A 22,573-nucleotide genomic window follows, 5' to 3' on the forward strand; every position below is an offset into this window, starting at 1 on the left:
ATGCTAACATAGAAACCACTTGATTGGCTATCTTCCATCTAACGATATGTGAAACCTGATAGTCACTGCTTCCAACTAGATCAACAGCATTTACATTCTGGTAACTGCAAACTGTGGTAACCAGGAAGGGTTTTTTGCCATTGCTTGTGAAGACACCCAGTATCTTCAGCACTGATCAAAATATTTATTCTCAAACTGTTACCATTATTAAAGCAATAGCAGCGAAATACAGGGATTTTTTCAATGCACTGAGAAACACAGTTTTCAAAATCATGTTTTGTGTCTTGCCATTTTTCTAGGAAGATAGAATTCTTTGGCTGCTACATCCTTAGGACCTAACATAGGTTGAGATGATTTTAGAAACTACTGCAATCATGATACATTACGCTGGGTACAGGGATGTAGTGGTTTTATAGCAATTTAAGTGGAACCTAATTCTTTTTTAGTGTGTGTGATAGAATGATTTTACCTCTTTACATTACCATACAGTATGTATGAAGGATCCTGGGAATGTTTCCAGACAATATTTGTGTCAACATCTCAGAACTTTAAAGCATAAATGTGTACAGTTTCCCAATCTTTTGATTCCTAAAATATCTAAGTAGGTTTTAATATTAATGGGAATGCATAAAATTGCCGTTAATACTAAAGTTGTGAAGTGTGTTGTGCCAAATACCCATTATCTTTCACTTCTGGCAAAGAACACAATAACTAGATTGGCACTCAAGTTTTTAAAAGGTGCAGAAAAATGTGAAAGGGTTCACAGGAGGGCAACACAGTTGATCCAGGGTCTGGAAATGAAGCCATACAGTGAGAGAACTGGGCGTGTTCAACCCCAAGAAGAGAAGATTGAGAGGGGATATGATAGCACTCTACAAGTACCTCAAAGGCTGTCACAAAGTGGAAGGAAAAGGTCTCTTCTCACTCATTCCTGAGTGTAGGACATGGAACAATGAACTTAAACTGCAGCACACCAGATTCAGGCTAGACACCTGGAAAAACTTCATAGCTGTCAGAGCAATACAACTGTAGAGCCAGTTGCTGAGAGAGGCTGTGGGCTTTCCCACACTAGAGCCATTCAAGGTGAAATTGGACAGTCATTTGAGTGGTATGATGTGACTTGGTATCTTGCACCAGCAGAGACTGGACCCAGTGGCCTTCTTGGCCCCTTCTGACCTTACTGTTCTATGAATCTTCATAGGAGTGTACGGCAATAAATGAGGCAGAATGGCCAGAAAAACTAGTCAAACTTGTAGAAGTTGCTTCTGTGGCAGGTTAGCAAAGAATAGCTTGTTTCAATTGCGGGGGCAGTGGATGATGTAAGAGGTTTTTTGTATTGGCCATGAAAACAAAGGTGAATGCACTTTTCTTTTGGGAGCTGGTGCTTATGTGAACTTATATGGACATGCTCCTTCTTAAAAGGGGGTAGCCTGTCTTGAATGTAGGTATGGCCTTAAGCTTTATACAAGACCAGCTCCAGAATAGCCTTAGTTCTTAGTCCTGAATGGGGTTGCACTCCCTCTTAGGGACAAGGTCCGCAGCTTGGGAGTGCTCCTCGACCCAGGACTTTCACTGGAAGCTCAGGTGTCAGCGGTGGCGAGGAGCGCTTTCTTTCAGCTTCGGCTGATCCATCAGCTGCGTCCCTACCTGGAGAACGACTGCCTGGCGACAGTGACACATGCATTGGTGACTTCCCGACTTGACTTCTGTAACGCGCTCTACGTGGGGCTGCCCTTGAAGATGGTCCGCATACTTCAATTGGTGCAAAATAGAGCTGCCAGGTTGCTGACGAGGACTGGGCATTATGTTCACATGACTCCAGTTCTCCGTCAGCTTCACTGGCTCCCCATTGAAGCCCGGGCCCAATTCAAGGTGTTGGTTATGACCTATACAGCCCTTAACGGCTTGGGTCCTGGTTACCTGAAGGAGCGCTTACGTCCATATATGCCCGCCCGCTCCTTGAGATCAGCAGGAGAGGCTCTTCTCTGGGAACCCTCCGTGAAGGATATTAGGAGGGTAAGTACTCAGAGGAGGGCTTTCTCTGAGGTGGCACCCAATCTATGGAATGCACTCCCCAGAGAGGTCCTTGTGGCGCTGTCATTATTTGTTTTTCAGCGCCAGGCAAAGACCTTTTTATTCAAACCTTATTTTAATTGTTAATATTATTTATTTATTTATTTTATTCTTGGCCAGGTTGACTCAAATTGTATTGTTTTTATATTGTGTTTATTTATTTATTATTGTTAGCCACCCCGAGGCTTCGGTGAATGGGGCAGCATAGAAGCCTCCTAAATAAATAAATAAATAAATAAATAAGCAAGCAAGCAAGCAAGCAAGCTGGTTCAGTCCAATGCCTCTGAGTGCATTAAAGAGATTTTGGAGATCTGTATGTGTAAGGATAAAGACATGACAAATGCATTCCAATTTAACATACAGTATTGCATTTCTTTAAATAGTAAGAAATAGCAGTGTATAATAATTTCATTTTAGTCACAAAACATGTGAATATACCATGTTTAAAGTCCTAAGCTTGAACACTATTATGTGTCTACTAAAAATAAAGGCAAATTGTCAAGTCTGTGCTCATGTTACCCTTGTTTCTTTTTCCTGTTTCAGTTTATACAAAATTCCTCCATAGATTAAATTGATGTCATTTAGTCTATGGAGGAAAACTATGCAAACTTTGGGAGGTAATGTCCACGTCTCTCATTTAGTTACTACTTTATTTGCAGAAGTTTCTTATACATGAGCAGGGATCACAAACCAGAATTGGACATGGGTAAATGTTGAGATGATATTTGCAGAATCGTGGAGGTCTCAAACATTGCTTACTTAGCTATCTCTGTTCACATATTTATGGACTTTTAAAATGGAGTGATGAAGACATTTCTCATCTAGACTTATATTATGTATAACATATGCAACTCCACACCATATCTGTTCAGTTTAAAAACTTGTGACATTTCAGATCAATTAACGATGGATATGTATTCCCATGCTCTTTTTCAATCATGAAAAGGCAAGAGATGTTAATATCACCCACTTGGGATAGCAGATTACACATGCCTATTTTCTTCAAAAGTCTTTTGGGGAGAAGATATGTACACATAGTATTTTAATTCCTAACCAAAACACAAATCAGAATATACTTATCCTTTGGGAATCACAGTTCATTGAATTTTGAGATCAAAAATGCATACAAAACTGTGTATTTTATGGAGAAGTACAGACAAAAATGTATTTATCTGTGAAAATAATGTACTGAATGAATTACATGTAGAGGAAATTATTTGCAGAAAATGCATAGCAGCAAAAATTGTGTACTCATATGTATATTAGGAGAAATGCAGTCAAAACCTCATGCTTATTGGTAGTCAGACTTTTTTAAAATTGTACATTGATGTGCAAAGAGACCAGGAAAAAACTAGAAGAAAAGTGAAACTGACAAAAGCTTTCACATCATATATTTTACAGTTTAAGGACGCTCAAATTGTAGCAAGAGTGCTCATCCTCAGGATTCTGCCCAGCATGATTTTTTTTCTGGGTTTTTTGTTGCTGAATTCTGAGTTTTTTGACCTCATTCAGTAGACACTTCCTCTGGCTTTTTGAGTGCTACTGGCCCATTTTCCTAGTTTCTTAAGACAGTTTTAGGAAAGTACATACAGTTTGTAACCTCCTATCAAGATAGATTCAGATTGCCGTTTTCTGTGTCTGTGAGTGTGTTGAGGTAAGATACTGCAAATCTTTGCAATTGCTTACACAGAATGACATTATCTGTACCTCTTATAGAAATGTCAGATTAGAACAGACTGAATTTTGGAATTCTTGGAATGCTATCACAATGTTCTTGGCAGTTTAAACATATCAAAATAGTTCCTGAAAGAAAACAGAAAAGGGGAACTATGGGTGAAAACACATTAAGGTAAGATAGACAAATTATTTGCCCATTCCTACCTTAGAGTGTGATGTACATGAAATATAATCTTCCAGAACTATAATTGTCCACCATATATCCCTTCCCCAACCTTCTAGCAATGGAATCATAATCCTAATTTTGACTCCTCATTGGCTAAATATGGCAATTTTCTTGGTGGCTGGATATTAAATTGTTTGTTGGATCATGTGTTTGTTTCACAAAGAGATGCTATCGTATCACATGGTAAGAGGAAGCAGCTGTGTGTATTTGGGATAGCAAAGTTTAGTTATGTTTGACATTCCAAACCTTTAAATACTGGCTTCAGTCAGTACCATCCCATCAATCTGTATTTTGTATTCTACTTTGTAGTCTAATATTTCTTGTTTAGCAAAATCTGTGCATTATAGCAGTAAACAGTCTGCTAAGGATTCTATATTCAGAACATTTAACAAATGTCTTTTTCGTGTGTGTGTGTGTATATATATAGAAAGAGAGAGAGAGAGAGAATTATTTTGGCAGCAGAAGAATGCTAAATTTACTTCCCACACTACCAGGTTAAGTCTGTTTATGCTGCTTTGTGATTAAGCACAATATGCTTGCTTCTCCCGAAGTATGCAGAAAAGAAAAAAAAGAGTTAAAAAAATTGAGATGGCATTGCCAAGTGAGGCATATGGGGAGCCTGCTGCCACCATTCCCAACTGGATGTTCAACAGGACAGCTCGTTTACTCTGGCTGGCAAGCTTCTGGCAGAGCACAATCAGACTGAGAAAAGAAAGTACCACTAGCAGTGGGAGTCACTAGCATTCATAGGACTCTTGATTGCCCTTTGGATTGGGATGCTGTTGTTTCAAATATGGAGGCACCAAAAGTTCTCATGCAGAGGAGCTGCCATCATGTCTTCAAATGTGGCTCAGCTGAAGGAAATATTGCTCTGACTTACCTTTGTGTTGAAGTTCTAAGTGCCCAGTCATTTTCTTTCCCCATAATATGAATCTATTTGCTTGTGTCTTTCTTCTCCCCTTCACCTTCAAAGCTTCCGTAACAAATTGTGATGTATTTGACAGTAATGGTCCAGAACCAGCAAGCCTTGAAAGGATGACCTGTTCTTCACCTCAGGTTTCCTGGCATTTGCTACTTTTAGGCCTTTCAAGGTACATGTCAATGGAGTAACTCTGTGCATCACTGTTGCTTTTTGACAGAGATGTCGCTGTTTTGTAGTCTACGCCCGGTATCTTCTTGCTGACTATGTCTCTGCTCAGTCGCTTTCCTGTTGTGGTGGTTCGTTGCTAATACTCATATTTCAAGTGCTTCTTTAAGCAAGTATATTTCTTGGTGCTATTGTTTTCATTGCTTACATGTAATTAATGTTTTCAAAATCCCAAATTATACAATTTAGTTGGATGTGTGTGTGTGGGGGGGTGTAGTGTTGGGTTGCGTTTTAATACTTTCAAAGAATAATAACCAAAGTTCAGTACTTTTCTGGCTTTGATGCCTTATTTTATCAGACAGGGCTTGGAACCTGTTTGCTTAGGATGCTGTGGTGAGTTGCATGCTCCAAGCTGCTCTGACCACATTGAGGATAATGCCACTCTGCATAAAGGCTGCATCCTCTACCCTTGTATTTAGTATGGCTGACACATGCCATGTTGTCCACAGAGGTCATTAGAGAGATGGTTTGATATTCAACTCTAATAATGTGGGCAGGCATTGAAAACATCTAGAGAAGAGTAGAAGGAACCACAGATGAGAAAAATGGGGGTTTAGGGACCTCTTCCTCACAAGTCCATTGGCACATCATGCCAGTAATAAAAAGAGCTCTTAAACATATTGATCACTTTTGTTACCAGAGATGGAATGTAAGAAGTACTATTCTCCTTCATGTGGTGGCCTTGGGGAGCATGAAGTATATGACACAAATAAGTCAGAGCTTTAGAAAGTCACATTATCTTTCATGAGAACAGTAGTGCCTTTGTTTAAATTGTAAAGTTTTGCTGCTTAATTTGTATAGTTTGCAAAAAGAACAACAAAAGTCACACTGTATTACCTTTAAAATATGTTGATCTCTTCATTCCTTGTTGGACAAGTACTTTCTGTCACTATAATGACTTGTATGGGAATCCTGGTTGATTGCTTCCTGTGATTATTACTAATTTTGAATGTTCAACCTGAACCTGTGTGCTTACTTAAAAGTAAGGTACACTACACCTACAAATGCTGTGGGACTATAACCCAATCTTGTCCATTTTGATCTGTAAACATAACAAAACTTGCTGGAAGTCAGGCATGTATTCAAATGTTACATGTTTGAGGTCCAAACCTGCTCCTGATTTAGTGATACCAGACAGGAATCTTGATCTACTTATTCACTGCAACCTGAATTTAAAAGCATTGCATCAGAAATGAATTTTCGTGGGAAAAGACTCTGAGATATGTGCTATAGTCCTCACTGGAGGACTATAACACCTACTTGCTTTAATAACTAATTACAGTACATAGCACCGTGTCAGTACACAATTCAGTTCTTGAGAGTACCTAGCTGCAATGCATGCTTATATAGGTATTAACATCTAAACTGTCATGGCTTCCCCCACTTCTTTTGGGAATTATTATCTGTTGATACTGTGCAACATTATTTGTTAGTGATATCTAATTTCATCCACCTGTGGAAGGGAAGAATAGAGGGGTCCCATGCTTGTTTCTAATACACAACTTGTTATCCAAGTGTGGAAATTTGTGTAGTCCATTTACAGGAAAAAAACAAGGAATCAGAAGGATAAGTGAAATTCTGTAGTTTGCAGAAGTACAAAATACTTTAGGGGGAAAAATATGAAGAGGTGGAAAGAGCCAAATCCTCCCCAAAAGGACTGAGCATGCTCAGTAAACATGGAAAGCGGACTGACTGTTTGGAGGCAAATGAGTGCTGCACATGAAGGGGGGTGGAAGCCTAAAAGATGGACTGATTTGCCAGAACGCAAAACAGGAGCAATTGTACAGCATACAGATCCCACTTGTAACATTTTTCAACTACCTCAAGTCTTTAGGCTGGGATAGGTGATTAGTCAAATTAAGAGAATTAATAATCAGTAGACATTTCCTAAGAGGGGATGATGGTCCATCCAGCTTATATCTGTAGTGTACATATACACTGACAGTTACGAGGTATGTTCTGGTTTCTAGACCTAGCATTTTCATGGGCACCTTCTATCAGTTTAATTTCATGCTTCCTGCCAAACTCAGCCTACAACTTGTGTTGTCTGAATCCCATTTAGAGAAGTACCAAATTCGCCCACAGGTCACTACATTTGACTTTGTAGCAATCTTGTTGACTGTCATGGTAGGTGATTTCCTTTCATGGAAGGGTTGTTTCCTTTCTGTTTGCTGAATGTCTGTTTGTGCCTCTGCTTACTTTTTCCATCTGCAGTCTGTTGATTTTTTCCCTTTGTTTTTTTTAAATCCCCAGTAATGCATCTGAAGTGAAATTTCTTCAATGCTGTTTTGTGTGAACAGAACTATGAAATTTTATGGCCATCTGTTCCTTCACTGAAATAAAGAGACGCTTGACAGGCGCTTCAATAAAAGGCTTAAAAGAATCAGACACTAACAAAATGGACTTAACGCACAGGGAGCTGTTCACATTTTTGTGTATGTAATAACTTTGGATGCATTAGCTTGTTTACATCGCAAACTTAGAATATGTTATTAAAAATATCGCACATGTTAGAGGGGCATTGAGTTTCATTACTGGGATGTAATTATCTTGCACTGTGTGAATCTGGCTTTTCTTGTCAGGAGCAAAGAAAAAGCACTAAGTCTATTATAGCAGCTCTTTTGATGTTTTTATAGGATATAATGAAAGATGAATGCTCGACACTGAAGCTGCAACTGAAGGAGAGAGATGAACTCATTTCCCAACTCCGTGAAGAGCTGGTAAGTGAGAGGCAATATTTGTTTCCTTGTGGAATTTACACCACCTGACAAGGTCATTTGTGGGACCAATAAATAAATAAATAAAGTTTAGTGCTGCAAGTTGGATAGCTTAGAGCCATATTAATCATTCATTTTTGATTCAGGCAGATTTTATGACTCTGAGTATCTTAAAACTTATCGGCCTCTGAAAAGGTGACTACACAGGCCTGCCAATAGCGGTTGTTTGGGAAGATTGTGTTGACAGTTGTCTTGCAGTATCAAAGTCACATTAATCACCAATGAAAGAAAAAGTCACTGCTCTGTCTGGGTTCTGTGTGGATGGCAAACATTCTGAAGGGACAGTCCGTGTGTCCTGGGTTGTTTACAATTAGTGGTGTTTTCCACTATGCAGAAAATAGCTAAACAATCTTTTTAGTTCCCCATGGAACATATACTTTTCTGATTTATATGAAGTAATAACTTTTTTCCACCCTATCATCTTATTATAAACAGTAGTCCACATTGGTAAAAGTGAATGTATTATGTTTGGGCATCGTGGTGGCCAAGCATGGTGTGAAATATAGAGTATCTGGTTATTTTTTAATAGCTTGCCCATGAACATTTCCTTGCATATCATAGACCTTCTGTGAGTAAACCTCCACATGACTTCATATTTTAATGCCTTGGACTGCTGCACATGGACATGAACTGATACACACACAAGAGTTTTTTCTGATCCAGATACAGAATATAAAGCTGACCAAATTAAAAAAAAAAAAACCAGTGAGAAACAAGTACTTTTAGGCCAAGTTGTCCCTCAGCATCTTGGTAACCTTTGTTTTCCCCTTGGAAGGCTTTTGACTGTCAGCCCTCTCTGTGCCACATTGTCAAGCAAGGGCTTCATCATGCTGATTAGATGGTTCCAATCCATCAGGATGCATTTTGCCTGAGAGTGCAATGACTGAGGTTGAACCCTTCTCTGTGTTCTTTGCTAATTTATGGCATTCCCTCCCACCATTGTAAAACTTCCTCTGTCAGGAAGCTGCTCAGTATATATGCCAGAATTGAACAAGACACCAGCAGCGCCATGGACAGCGCTATGCAGGAGCTGCTGAACTGAGATTGTTCACCTTAAGAGGAGCTATTGCTGCAAAGAGGATTAGCGGTGACTGAGGGTTTACATTGGTTGAGTAAACTCATGGATCCGTGCTCATTTTAATCACCTTAAATTCCCATGTGACTGTGGAACCCAGAAGTCTCACAGGGAGCCATTCTTGGAGGGAGAACTTGAGGGGAGGGAGGAGTCCTTGGTGCTCAAGGATGTGTCAGAGGTTCCCAAGGGTCTTTTCTGGAGTGGTGTGCCTGGTTTCTCACTGGGCATAGAGTCCTCTTTCAGTGACACCACATCTGGGGCCAGTAGCCTCTGATGGTAGATATTCTGAAGTAGCAATTAAGTGTAAGCTGTTTTATTTAACATTATATTTTAACATGATTTCATTATGTTGGTATTGTTTTGTGCTGTAAGCCACCTTGGGAAGACCAATGTCTTAAAAAGTGGCCAAAACTAAACAAAAATGAATTGAATGACTCAATTAACAAAAATGGAGTCTGTGTGATACCGTCACACTACAGGTGTCAATTAGTCTGCCAGATTTTGTTGTGTGATGAAGCCCATTCAGAGGAAAACAGTGCTCTCACACCTGCTCCTCACCCCCTCAGGTACACACAAGCACACCCAAACCTCCAAAGATAGGAAATTTTCAAAAAAGAATAAAAGATTTGTGAAAATCACTTCCTGTGTGTGTCAATAATAAATTATAACTATACTATTTGTCTTGTATGGTCCAGTGTACCCATTTAAAAGGAACTGAGGGAAACGGGCTCTGTAGAATGAAGAATGGATACTGCGATCTATTCAGTATCCTTTTATGGTCCATGAGATTTCTTTATGAAAGGTTCATCATTCTGTGAAAGGTGGGCAGTGTTGGGAATGAGGATGGTAGTTGTTCTTGGCATGCATTCAGTGTTGTGCAAATTAAGATCTGTGATAAATGTTACATTTGAGCAACAGTAGAGCAGTGTTAAGTGCCAGTGTGGTGTGATGGTTAAAGTGCCAGACTGGGGACTTGAGAGATCTGGCTTCTAGGCCCCACTTGATCATGAAATGCATTGGGTGGCATTGACCCAGTCTTAACCTAACTATCTCACAGGATTCTTATTGCAATGATGCAATGGAATTAGAGAAGAACATGTAGGACACTTTGGGTTCCTTGCAAGCAGAGAAGAGGTGGGATATAAATGCAAGGTGATACTAATATTTCTACGTCTTTCAGGTCTGAACATGCAAAGTAATGTGTCTTATGTGTTAGGCATGTGCTAGACATTTCTGAAACAGTTAGTGTGTGCTGCTGAGTCTTTAAGCCTTAAAGATTAGAAATCCATTCTATTCCAGGAAGTTCTTCATGTCTTCTATTTCGGCAATCATTTCTAAGGATTATTTCACACGAACCTCTTCATAATTATATTGCTTATGGACTTGGATTCCAAAGACTCCCTGCATGAGCAGAGGGCATATGCTGGTCACTGAATAAGGGCCAGTGAGATGGTTTCCTAGGCTGGGGTTCTGGCTGCTATGCCAAAGCCATTCCTTTCAGCCACAAGGAGGCAGTGATGAAGCTGTGGGGTGCTACAGAAATTACTGTGTGATTACAGAGATGTGGAGTGGATAGATGCCCTGGCCATGGCGCAAACCAATTTAGTCAACTGGGGCGACCTTCCTCTGAGCCCCTGCGAGCTGCAGTGGTGCTGGCTGAAGCACTCTGCACCTCCTCTGCTACCTACTGGTGCTTAACACAGTGGCAGGAAGGCTCCCAGCCTTTGTTGCTCCACCAAAACCAACAATGGTTTTTTCCTAGCAAGTTGTGTCCTTAGTTGGCTTAAATAAACAAGTCTCCCCCTCACACCAGCTGTGTTCCCCATGAAAACTCATTCTGGAGTCCTGGGGATTCTCTGGTATGATTGGGGTGAGAGGCTAAAAGATGGAAAGTTGCAGTGCATCCAGACATGCACTAACTGAATTGATTTCCAAACCATTGTTGTTGCTTCTAATTTGTAAGAGAGAACAAGCACAACTGGCTGTTTGGTTTCCCTCTGCAGGGCATCTACATTTTGTTTTCATGGGAATCTTTTGTCTTTTCAGAAATATAAATTGGATTGCATGGAAAAAGTTAAGCTGTTTGCAAGAATTAAAAGAGACCGCCTTCAAAGGCTCTGCAATAAATACTGGTTATCTCTGTTCTGTTTTCAGATGTGGTGGCATTAAGGAATGATGTATTATGTAATTAGTATATAAAATTAAGTGACAAAATGGAATACACAGAGCATCAAGCTTTTGTGCAGTGGTGGAGTATTGAAATAATATCAGTCTTGACTGAGGCATATATTATAAAGTGGGTGAAAAACTTTGATGCTGCAGGATTTGCTGTGAACAGTGAACTCTATCTTCCTTGATGCTAGAACGCCTTTAGGACAGAGAATGTATGTTTCCTACAAGAGCATAATGTTCAAGTTTAATGTTAGCCAAAAGACTACTTATTTTTATGGATTGTGTTTATTATTTCTAAGCTACATTTCAGCCAAAACATGATCAATTATAGCAAGATTGGACAATTTATGGCCCTTCAGATGTTTTGGCCTACAATTACCACAAGCCATAGCTAGTTGAGTAAGAGCTCAGGGTTTATGGAGGTTAAAGGCCCAAATATCTGAAAGACCACAACTTGCTCAATCTGCATTAAAGCAAATGTGCAGTGTTGTCAATGGAAATTGATTGATTTAAAACTTTTATATGCCATCCAACTACAAGTGTCTTGGAATGGTCTTACAGTAAAAGCAACATAAAGTAAAATGAAGCACAACATCCAAATAATTCCAATAACATAAAACCCACATTAAAAGCTACAGATTACCTAGAAAAGGTAAAAGGTCAAAGCCTCATTACTTCCCATAATCGGGACTCCATCTCAATTGCCCCTCACCCTGTATTTCATTTAGAGTAATTAAGAGAAAAGTATGTAGCTACTAACTACATCTTCAAACTCACGTGCAGTGTTGTCTTCAGTATAGCCTCTCTAGTTGATAGAACCTGCAAATAGAGACTCCATATATCTTATTGTGGAAGGAAAAGAGAATTATCATACACTATAGTTAGCTGTGATGTGTTGCAACTCTTACAGTGTTAGTAAGTTCTCCTCAGTGCTAGAGTTACTTTTATATTGCCATTGCCAAACCCATTATTGTATTGGTTTTTTATTATGACGATTTATTGTTTTAACCCATTTTGGTCTATTTTGAATTGTTTTTATTAATTGTAACTGTAAACTGCCCAAACAGCCCTATGGGCTAATGTGGCGGTACAGAAATGAATTAAATAAATAAATCTGGCTTGGAAATAAGACATTTACAGTTTTAAAATCCAAAACAATTACTTTGAATTTGGCCTAGGGAAAAATAATCTGGAAGTCAGTGGTGCTCGGACATGATCATTGCAATGTATTATTTCTGTGCAGCCCCAGATTTTTTTACTACTACTACTATTAAAAGTAGGCTCTGTATTCCAGACCACCTATTTTCTATAACTTTTTTTTATATAACTGGTGAAAGAAGATACAATAAGGTGTATGTATATGCTATCTTCTGCATGATATTGTGAGGTTATATTGGTAGAGAGGGGTGAACAAGTCAGGGAATCCATTCTGAGTACCCAGACCAATGTGGATTTCATGCAGGTCAATTCATATGGATTACTCCTTAAGATTGTGGTTCCACAGCTGGCCTGTAGGTGTGGTCACAGATAATCAGAGTGATGTTCGTAGTACAACTTGTCAAATACCAGATCCGACTGATCATTGAGCTATAGTACTGTCTCCTTTGACTCCTGCTGCCTGTCCAGAAGGCAGAGAGAAGGTTGACCCATAAATGACTGACTGATCCTTTTCCTGGAGATCTCAGATGCTGGAACTAAAACCTGTGTGCAAAGTGTGCTTTCAACCAGTGACCTATAATACCTCATCTTGAGGCTGTGAGATGCTAATGGGGAGCAGAATCTGTGATCTAAGCTGGACCACCTGTGGCAGGTGATCCAGACAATACAAGTGATCCCGTATAAGTGCTACTTCATTACTAGTGTGGAATACAAGTGGTATTCTATTAAAGCCCCAAAATGGGTTTCTACCCTAAAAAATATTGTTTGGACTCCTTGTGCGTTCTGGTGATCCTGAATTTCATAATGGAGATATGACTGGATGGGGTAAATTATGCTACAACCAGTTAGATTCAGAACATTTAATGTACATGAACCATCAGAGCACGGGGGGGAAATATCGGAAGAGGCACTTTCTTAGAAAATTGCCTTGTAATACACGATGTTATAATGGCTATATTGGCTGGGCCATTTAAATGCATTAGACTCTGCTGGAATCCAATTGGATATAATCCATTTCCTTTGCAGTCCATCAAAACCTGGTCCCTCACCCTGACAGGAGGGAATGAGACCTTTTCATTTAAAAGTTAGTCCACAGAGACTACTGCTGCCTCTTCCAAGCAGCTAAATACCTTAGGGCAAGCTGTTGGAACATATGCGGTGGATCTAGAGGTCTAGGTTTAATTTTGTGTGATTAAATAAATGGCAAACATTAACAGGCTTTAACTTGGCAATTTATATGAAATCACAAGTATTAAAATGCAGCATAACTTTCTCTTGAGCATAAATCTAATGAGCTTGAACTTACATTTTTTGATTCTGTAATATGCTTGAAAGCAAATTGCAGTTTCTAACAGTTTATCCCTTAGTCTGTATGCTATTGTCATTTTTGTATAGGAGATATGCACAGCCAGTTACCATCAGCTTCGTAATATGCTGCTTTTGTAAGATTAACCTGGACTTTTCCAGAAGGATTTATGCGTGGCCTTTATTTAGGCCAAATTTTCAGCCAAAGCTAACAGCGTAGTAGCACTCATGCATGCTAGCCATACGGCAATTTCCCCAACATGTGTAAAAATTATTGTTTCTTAAAATGAATGATTATTTTTAATGAAGATTTTCCAAAAATACTAAAAACATGTAAGTGTAACCTTTATAACAAAGTAGATAGAAATGGAGAAGTCATTTAAATTCATCTCAAGATAATTTTTTCCTAAATTGAATTAAATGTCATGCTCATACCTGATGTCTGATAAGAGTAATAGTTATACACAAATAAATCTTATTGTGTATTCATCTTTATGATAATTCATTACTTGTTCTGCATTATATTATAATTTTTGATCTTATTTCATGTTGGCTATTTTGTAACAGAATATAACAGATCTATGGATGATTTACATAAGAGACAGCTATAAGTACTTTAAAATCTTACTTCCCCATATTTAGGAAACTTCTGAGTAGAAAAGAAATAGATTAGGTGTACTTAAACATTATTAAAGTGTCAGATTCCTTTCCCCCTTTTTTCATGGAGAATTAATTGCACGTAGTCCAGAAAAAGGCTTATCTCAGCAGTAATTGCTCTTCAAGTCAACTCTGCAAGGCAGCTGTAGAGTATGGAAATGACAGTATCCGATGATACACAATGTGGATTAGCCTCCGATTCCTCGCATTCTCTGAAGCCTTGATGAAAAGCTGTCAGTGAGATAGAATCTTTAATATTCCCTTGCACTTGTGCAGGTGATTCTGCATATTAGCTGAAGTCTCTATCACAAAGCGGCGTCATTTGGCATCACTCGGTGCCGGATGCAGATAAATGATTGTCATGCTGTCGCTGCAGGAAGAGGTTCCTGGTCTGATGCTGATTCCCGCAGACATATTTGCATAGAAATAATATGGCAGGAATTCAGTGCGTCGACAATAAAACTCTGCTCTTAAGTGTCTCTAGAGATGTTACAGTGTGTCTAACACTCCTTTAATAACAATGCATTGCATATGCTTGTCTTCTGTTAAGGTGTCAGTGGTAGACTGCTAGCTTCAGAAGATATGCATGATTTTACTGACAGGTCTCCTTCCAGATTTAGATAAATATGACCTGGCTTAACTTTGAAAGTGCCTTCATCTTTCTGTCACACTCAGGGAATCATAAGCTAGCTGTACGAAGCTGTATGAAGATGGATCTAATGGAGAGACACGGTGTGTCTCTTCTGTTTCCTGATGCCTGCAACCTTATTAGAAAGGGTTCCAAAATTGCCTGATGTTTTACCTTTGGAACTACTAGAGAATACTAATAACTCATTTCTTAATTTGAGTATTTAAGTGTTTCTTTCCTCTTTATCTCAGCATCTTTCCATGATTCTCAGGGTGGCATATACCTCCCCCTCCCCCCCTTTCTCTCTCTCTCTCTCTCTCTCTCTCTCTCTCTCTCTCTCTCTCTCTCTCTCACACACACACACACACACACACACACACACACACACACACCCTGCATTGAGCTGCTCTCACTTTCCTCACCCACTCCCATTTTATATTGGAAGAATAGATAAAACTAAATGGGAATAAGTGGCTCAAGCCAGCTGTATGATGGAGGGACAACGGGACCCAGGTGTCTTCAGTCCTAATCCAGGCCTCTAACCACTGGCCTTCCAGCACTTCTAGTGTGCTTTTCTTACTACCACCTTAGGATGTACATGGGTAACCCGCATGCACAAAAATCTATTCATGAGGAAGAGAGTCCGGGTTCTCATGGCTTGCATAAGGCTATTCATTTTCCCTATCCCTAAAATGGGATCTGGAGCACATCCACCTGGGTCTTGGAACATGCTTGTTCTGGCATGTTGGTTTATATGCTGTGCACCATGGGAGAAAATCTTGAGTTCACCTGCTTTTCCTTTCAAAGGAAATCTGAATTCTGCTTCTCTATTTTGCTGTGGTTCTCCATCTTGCACCCAGCTGGTTTATGTAAGAGAATTTCCAACCTTAATTGAGAACTGGAACAAGGGGTGTTCATCAAAATTCTTATTCTGCAGAATTCTTATTCTTATCACTGAGGCATGTGTTCAGTGTCACTTTACAACAATCACACTGAAAATATTCTATCTGTGCTTTATATGGTGCACATGTGCAGTATTTGTGTATGGGGGGGACATGAGCTTTGAGCTGTCATACAGAGCACATGAACAAGTCCAAAATCCAGAGAAAAATTCATGTGGGGAAAATCCCAGAACCATTCCTATCTTCATAAAATGTTGACTATTGCCGTACATGGTACAGTCATGCTAACATTCCTCTTTTGCTGAGTTTTATCAGTATTTGCATGCTTGTTAGTAACGCAGCTGCATGTAACAATGACATTCACACAGGAGGTCACCCTGTATCTATGGAATGCGCTCCCCAGAGAGGTCTGCCTGGCGCCGTCGTTATTTGTTTTTCGGCGCCAGGCGAAGACCTTTTTATTCAAACGTCATTTTAACTGTTAATACTATTTATTTATTTTATTCTTCGGCCAGGGCAACTTATTTTATATTGTTAACTTGTTTTATATTTTTATTGTATTATATTTTAATTGATATCTTTGTGAGCCGCCTCGAGGCTTCAGCGAATGGGGCGGCATAGAAATTTTCTAAGTAAATAAATGCAAAAAAATCCACTACAAAAATGTAATATGATATGTGTTGTGAGAACTTCATAACACAATCAACACTTTCCAATAGGTTACAGAAGTAAAAAAGTTACAAGGCACGATCTTTCTCACTCACATACCAAAGAAGATGCTCTGAAGGAGTGGGAAGAATGGGATGCTATTCCAGAGAAGAGGAGAAGGGACTGGGTTGGTGTGAATTAACCTTTGCCTGAGCTGCTGTTATCTGTCAAGTGCCAACTAACTTCCTCTGGACTGGTGCCTGCGTAGTGTCAGCTCCATTTCAAGGATGGGCACATGCTCATTTCTAGAAAGAGGTTTTTCACAGGCCTGGTTATGTGACAATGATTGCATGGTTTAAACAATGAAAGTTCTACCTATTGATTTGTACCTAAGTTTTGAGGTAGTGCACTGTTTTTAACAGAATGGTGATTTTGCATTGCTGCCATTCAAATCATCACTGCCTACTCATCAGTGCCTCTAAGCGTATTGTATGTAATGTTCCAAGTGTTGACACTTACTGGCCCTTTTGCCTGAAGGAAAACTGATAATGAAAACCACCCTTTCCCAACCTTTATCGGAAGCACAGCATGGGACCTTACCTAAAGGTAACCTCTCTGACCTCACTTAGAGGTAGCCTGCACAGCATGGGAAAAACAAATTCTATAACATTTATCTCAAGACTAATGTTTTTTTCCTACTGGTTCAGAGATCATCTTTGTATATTTTGCTTGCATGCAGTTGACAGTGTTACATCTGTGCTAAGGTATTAAATGCTAGAAGCAAAATTCCATAATCAACTGAATCTTGAACATTATGTTAGAGTCTCCATGAATCTTGGGGTCACCAGGAAGTTAATGTGAGCTTATAGTATTCTGATTCCTAGAAAATCAAGTAAGCAAATAAAATAGATAAGGGTTCAGTCCTATGGGAATGTCCAGAACCCTCCAAACTCACCAGATTATGGACATCCCATGCAGGGCAGTAAGACAGTGGTGGTGACATTTACCTCCACACTCTTTTTGGTCTGAAAAAGAATTAGATGGCTGATGGCTGATTCAGAGGTCCTAGAGTGTCTCCCAAAGCCTTTCTCTGAGGTCTCCTTCACAACCTCAGAGAAGCAGCTGCAGAGCTATTTCTGCCTGAGATGTAGTGGCAGCGGAGAGATCCAAGTGTGGATTCCCGGTATTACAAAGGTGGAGTGACATTCCAGCCTTGTAGCCAAGAATCTGGAATGCCTTATGGTCATCTGGATCAGGGGTCCTCAAACCTTTTCAACAGGGGGCGAGTTGAAAGGTGGCTGCAGGCAGGCGCGCTTGTGGCGAGGCAACTTCTTGCTTGCTTGGAGATCGTTTTCTCTGATTGAGTCCAAAACCTCTCAGGAGGGCCGGATAAATGGGCATGGCGGGCCAGAGCCAGCCCGTGGGCCTTAGTTTTAGGACCCGTGAGCTAGATGCTGACTAGTGGCTACAGGAATGCTCCCTGAATGCACTATCCAAATTCCTCTTTCCCTAATCTGATTGAGCTGAAAGTTCACAAAGGTTTGAATGCCCTCAGCTCCAGAGGAGGGCTTTTAAGCAGGGAAGAAACTGTTTCATTTTGTTTTTCAACGATCCTAGTTTGTTCACATTTTTCACTCCTTTGTCATCTGTGGTTTGCTGCGAGCAGTGACTCCACTGCTGGGCAGCCCCCTTTTATGCACAACTCACCATAGAAAGGAGAGGAATGTTTTCCCATGTATACAAAAATTGTTCACAGAAATAAATATAAAATGCATGGATTAGAAGAAATGTGCATAAAACAATGAATATACATGCAAAAATTAAAAACAAATTGTTTGGGATGAACTGGAGATATCTGCAAAGTTGAAGACAAACTGAACTTGAGATGGGAAAAATGAGAAACGGAAAAACTACAGTGAGGAAATTCTGAAGTAATCACTTTGAGAAGCACGAATCCTATGTTTTCTGGGTATTGTAGAAGTGCTCATGGTGTTCTTCAGATCCAGCTCATAATGCATTTTTTAAAGCCTTGCACATCCTCCATGGTTATTTAGTTATGCAAAATATTTATGGAGTCTATTGCATCTTAACTTATGCTCCTGCATAAGTCACCAAAAAGTTCTGAATACATGAATTCATATACAATATTAAACCTGAAGACTGTTTCTCATGGCCTTCTTAATAGGCCATGTATATATAGTGTATGTCTATTATATTTAGTTTTATTATTGTTTGGGGTATTTATGATATTTATATCATTGTATTTATTGAATCTGTTCCAAGCTGTCCAGAAATGCAGAGTGATTGGATGTGTTAGAAGTATCCCAAATATATAATATGTCCACAAATATTTTCCACAGTTTTAGTTGCAAGATTACTTTTCCTTCCCAGTTTCCCATTGTGTTCTGCAACTGGAGACAAAACTGTGGAGTCTGGCACAGAAAACTGCCTCAGATCTGAACCTTATTTCCATAGAAATATAAATATCTCTATTGGTGTTGAAGTAAAAGGGTGTTCCATACAATAACAAATCATCCTATGAATATATAAATTGCAGACCAGTCAGTCTGGTATACAGTTGGCCCTGGAGGTTCAGGAAAATATGATAAAGCTGTCGAGAAAATTAGAAAGCCATTTTGGTCTCCCTCTAAATGGGTTTCCTGACAAGCACTGAAATATTCATTAGAAACTGATGATACCATTTCACAAGGAATTCTCTCCCTGCACCCTGCACCCTGCTCTAATAGGCCTTTTCTTGATATATATTATTTCCAAACTTGGTTGCAATTTTGTTTCCGCTTCTATCTAGTACATAAATAATAATCATGAGAAATAGAACAGCTTGAACAATAAAGATGCTAAAGCAGCAGAACAGGGTTTCTGAATTCCTCTATAAATTTAACTGTGCATTCCACTGTGTAAATCTGTAATTTGCTGCAGTCTTGTCTGTGGAAACATGTCCTGATACGCATAGACTGGAAAAGAAGCACTCCTCATCAAGGGTGTTTTCTGTTGCTGGCTCTGAAAAAGAGCACTTCCGAGACTTGTTCTGTATGCAGCAGTTGCAATGTTTAGGCAAAGTGCACCCCCCCCCCGCCCCGCATCACATACAGGAGCTCTGCATAGCAAAACTCCTTTTTTTCTTAGGTTTAAGTATGATTGTATAGCAGCTAATATTCCTTGAGTGACTCTGGTATTTAATCAAAAGGCATCAAGTTGTAGTCTTTACTGGACTGTTGGAGAAAAAGCATCTGTTGGTGAAAAAGCATGTTTGTGTGTGGGGATGGGGAGGGGTCTTTTGATTTACACAGCACTCTAAAAAAGCTGTTGTAAGTGAAATGAGTAAAGCAAGATGATGGTGGTTCTGTTACTTTGCCAGCACACTCCAGCCAGGACAGGAGATCCAACAGGGGCAGTTGGGGAATGACATTCTGGTGTTCTGGTGTTTAGCTTTTCACAATTATTTTCACTCCTGCCCTCTTATTGATTTGTGGGAGGAGGAAATTATAAAGACCAGCTCCAAGTGTAGATCATTTTTGAGATAGTATTGGTGGAGTGGGTGGCCTTTGGGTCCAGTGGATTCTATGCTGCGTATACCCAGTGAAAACACCATCGTAGCTACTCCTATACTCAAGGAACACGCTCAGATGGATGTTAACTGTCCTCATGTGTTCTGGGCTACAACGAGATCTGGAATCAGCGCCTAGGTTCCTAGTAGGCCTGACCCATTATGATGCCTCCCCTTCAGCTTCTCACACTGGGTTGTGGAGTCTGAGAAATTGTAATTTTCACAATGCCTATCTCTGATGCCTTTTGAATGGTGCCTGTACTTCTGTTGCCAAGTCAGAAGGTCATGCCTGGGTCATGGGCTGGCATTGTCAAAGGAAATTGCACACCTATTGTTATGTTGGTGAGGACAACCCATCCTACAAGTGCAAAAGATGTCTCAGCTGAACATTTCAGCCTGGTCTTCATTGTATCACCTCAGTAGAATCATAGAACTGGGCTACAAGAAGGACACTGTGTCCCTGTATCCGTTCATCCTTGTCCAGACCAGTACTGCTAATAGAAACAGAATATGTATGGAGGTGTGGTAATGATTAATTAATTATTCAAAGTAAATTGATTAGCAGATCATTGGACCTGCAGCAGGTTTAGGTCTTACCAATCCAATATGGAACTCTTACTGTTAACAGGAAATGTAGTTTTCTGGAGCTGTGTTTGTCCCATCTTGTTTAATTTATGAAAATCGTATTCATCCGTTAAGGGACAAAGATATTTGGTTTCTTTCCCCCTGTGGTTTTTGAAACAGTGGGAGGACGAGGCTCATCAACACTCTTCCATCAAACTTCTAAAAGATTGTGTTTTCTCTCTCCAGCAATGTTTGATCTGTGCTCGCCCCAGGAAGTGCTAATAACGCTGCAACTTTTCTTTTGGCCCTCAGTCATAACACCAATTGCTAGTATGATTTTCTGATTGGCACCGCCTTTCCTGGCACCTCCCATACTTCTCCGTTAGATACCTTCTTTCCAATTCCGCTTGGAATGGCTTGGTGAGAGATTGGCCACTTCATCTGCCTCTTTCAAGCAGCCAAAAGAAACAAACTTTTAAACAAAAAGATTGCAGTATTTTGTTTACTGGGAAGCTCTCATTATCTCCCTTTCACCTCCCCACCCGAATCTCTTTTCCCTCCTACTTTTGCCCATTGCCTGCCAAAATGGACAAATGCCGCATCCCACCACTAGTGGCTTGCACAGCGCCCTCTTTGGGACAAAGAGAGGCCTATTCCATTCATCGTGGTCATTCATTCAAAACATTGCTTTATATATTGAAGGGACACAACCATGGAAGAATATCACCTTAATCTTCAGAGGAATCTGGCTCACCACTACTAGAGGTAAAAATCTCAAGTCGATGCCTTTGATTTGATCTGCAGAGGGCATTTAATACCCATGGTGGCCCATTATGTCATTTCTTGTACCTGTTAAGTGCATCCCCTTTGCATTAGGTAGAGCAGAAGCCAAAGGACTGCCACCCAGATTCTGTGGAGCTCTACAGCATTTTGCCAGTCATGGGGGTTAGACCTTGGTGGAAGTTATGCCAATATATATTAAGAGGATCTTAATGCCATTATCAGGCTTCTGGTCTTCCATGGCAATGTATATGGCTGATTTCAGGGGTATGAATCCAACTGATTGCCTTTGTCTCAGGTGATTGATTAGTTTTGAAGTATTAATGTACTGTGCTGTTAGCATTAGCTCAAAGACTGCTGCTATTTTTCATCCTTGTACATCTTTTTAATAGGACTGTGAAATTACAATACCTATGTTATGTATCAGCTTCTGGACAAGTTTCTTTTCAGTTCTTAATGTACTAATTCTTGATGAAAGAATCTGCCATTAGTGAGAAGAATGAGCTCTCTTGGAAGGCCATTAAAGCCAAATGATGTGTTTTTAAAATTCAGAAGGCATCTTAAAATATCCAATCTAGTTGGACACTGCTTTAGAATGTGTTTATTAAACATTGCACTTATTAAGTGCAAAATTCCTCCCTTTGCTTTAGCATGTACATCAATCTCAAACCCGCTCACTTATTCAATTTTCATCATTTTCTGCTTTTAGGTCTGGATCTGGGCTATTCTTGCTAAATATCATAATACAAATAAGTCCTGGAAACTCAGCTTCTATTCCTTTGAGCAAACAAGCCCTGTATTAATATCCAGTTTTAAAGAGCTCATAAAATGATTGATAGCATGTTGGAACAGACTTGACAAAGGAGATTAAATAATGGGAAAAAACCTTCCCTAGGAGCTTTTGTGTTTTCTTTATTATATTGATTTGGTATCTGGGTATTTTAAAAAAATTAATTTAATTGCACTTTCATGTTCTCCTTTCTTCACCACCTAAACAGTTGAAGATAGATACAGTCATAAACTCATTAATAATGATCAGTGTATAACATTTTTTATGTCAAGGGCCATCTCCCAAATGAGCTATTTCTCATTTGAGTCCTTATTTTTATTTATGAGAACATACTTTTAAGAATCATAATGTTGTTTACTATGGCATCATTACTGTCTAGAACAAAGCATTGCATACATTTAATATTTGATTGGATCCAGATTTAGT

The 22,573-nt window shown here is 39.5% G+C and overlaps 1 protein-coding gene across 2 annotated transcripts in view; it reads left to right on the forward strand.

Annotated features, from left to right (window-relative positions):
- Window positions 1–22,573, forward strand: part of CCSER1 (coiled-coil serine rich protein 1) — a 494,606-nt gene that overhangs the window by 423,901 nt on the left and 48,132 nt on the right. For both annotated transcript variants that reach the window (XM_044428521.1, XM_044428522.1), the window contains exon 8: window positions 7,760–7,843. In XM_044428521.1, the coding sequence (XP_044284456.1) occupies window positions 7,760–7,843 (84 nt within the window). The remainder of the gene's footprint in view (window positions 1–7,759; window positions 7,844–22,573) is intronic.

This window comes from Varanus komodoensis, unplaced genomic scaffold, assembly GCF_004798865.1.
Source record: "Varanus komodoensis strain SLA01 unplaced genomic scaffold, ASM479886v1 scaffold2, whole genome shotgun sequence".
NCBI lineage: Eukaryota > Metazoa > Chordata > Lepidosauria > Squamata > Varanidae > Varanus > Varanus komodoensis.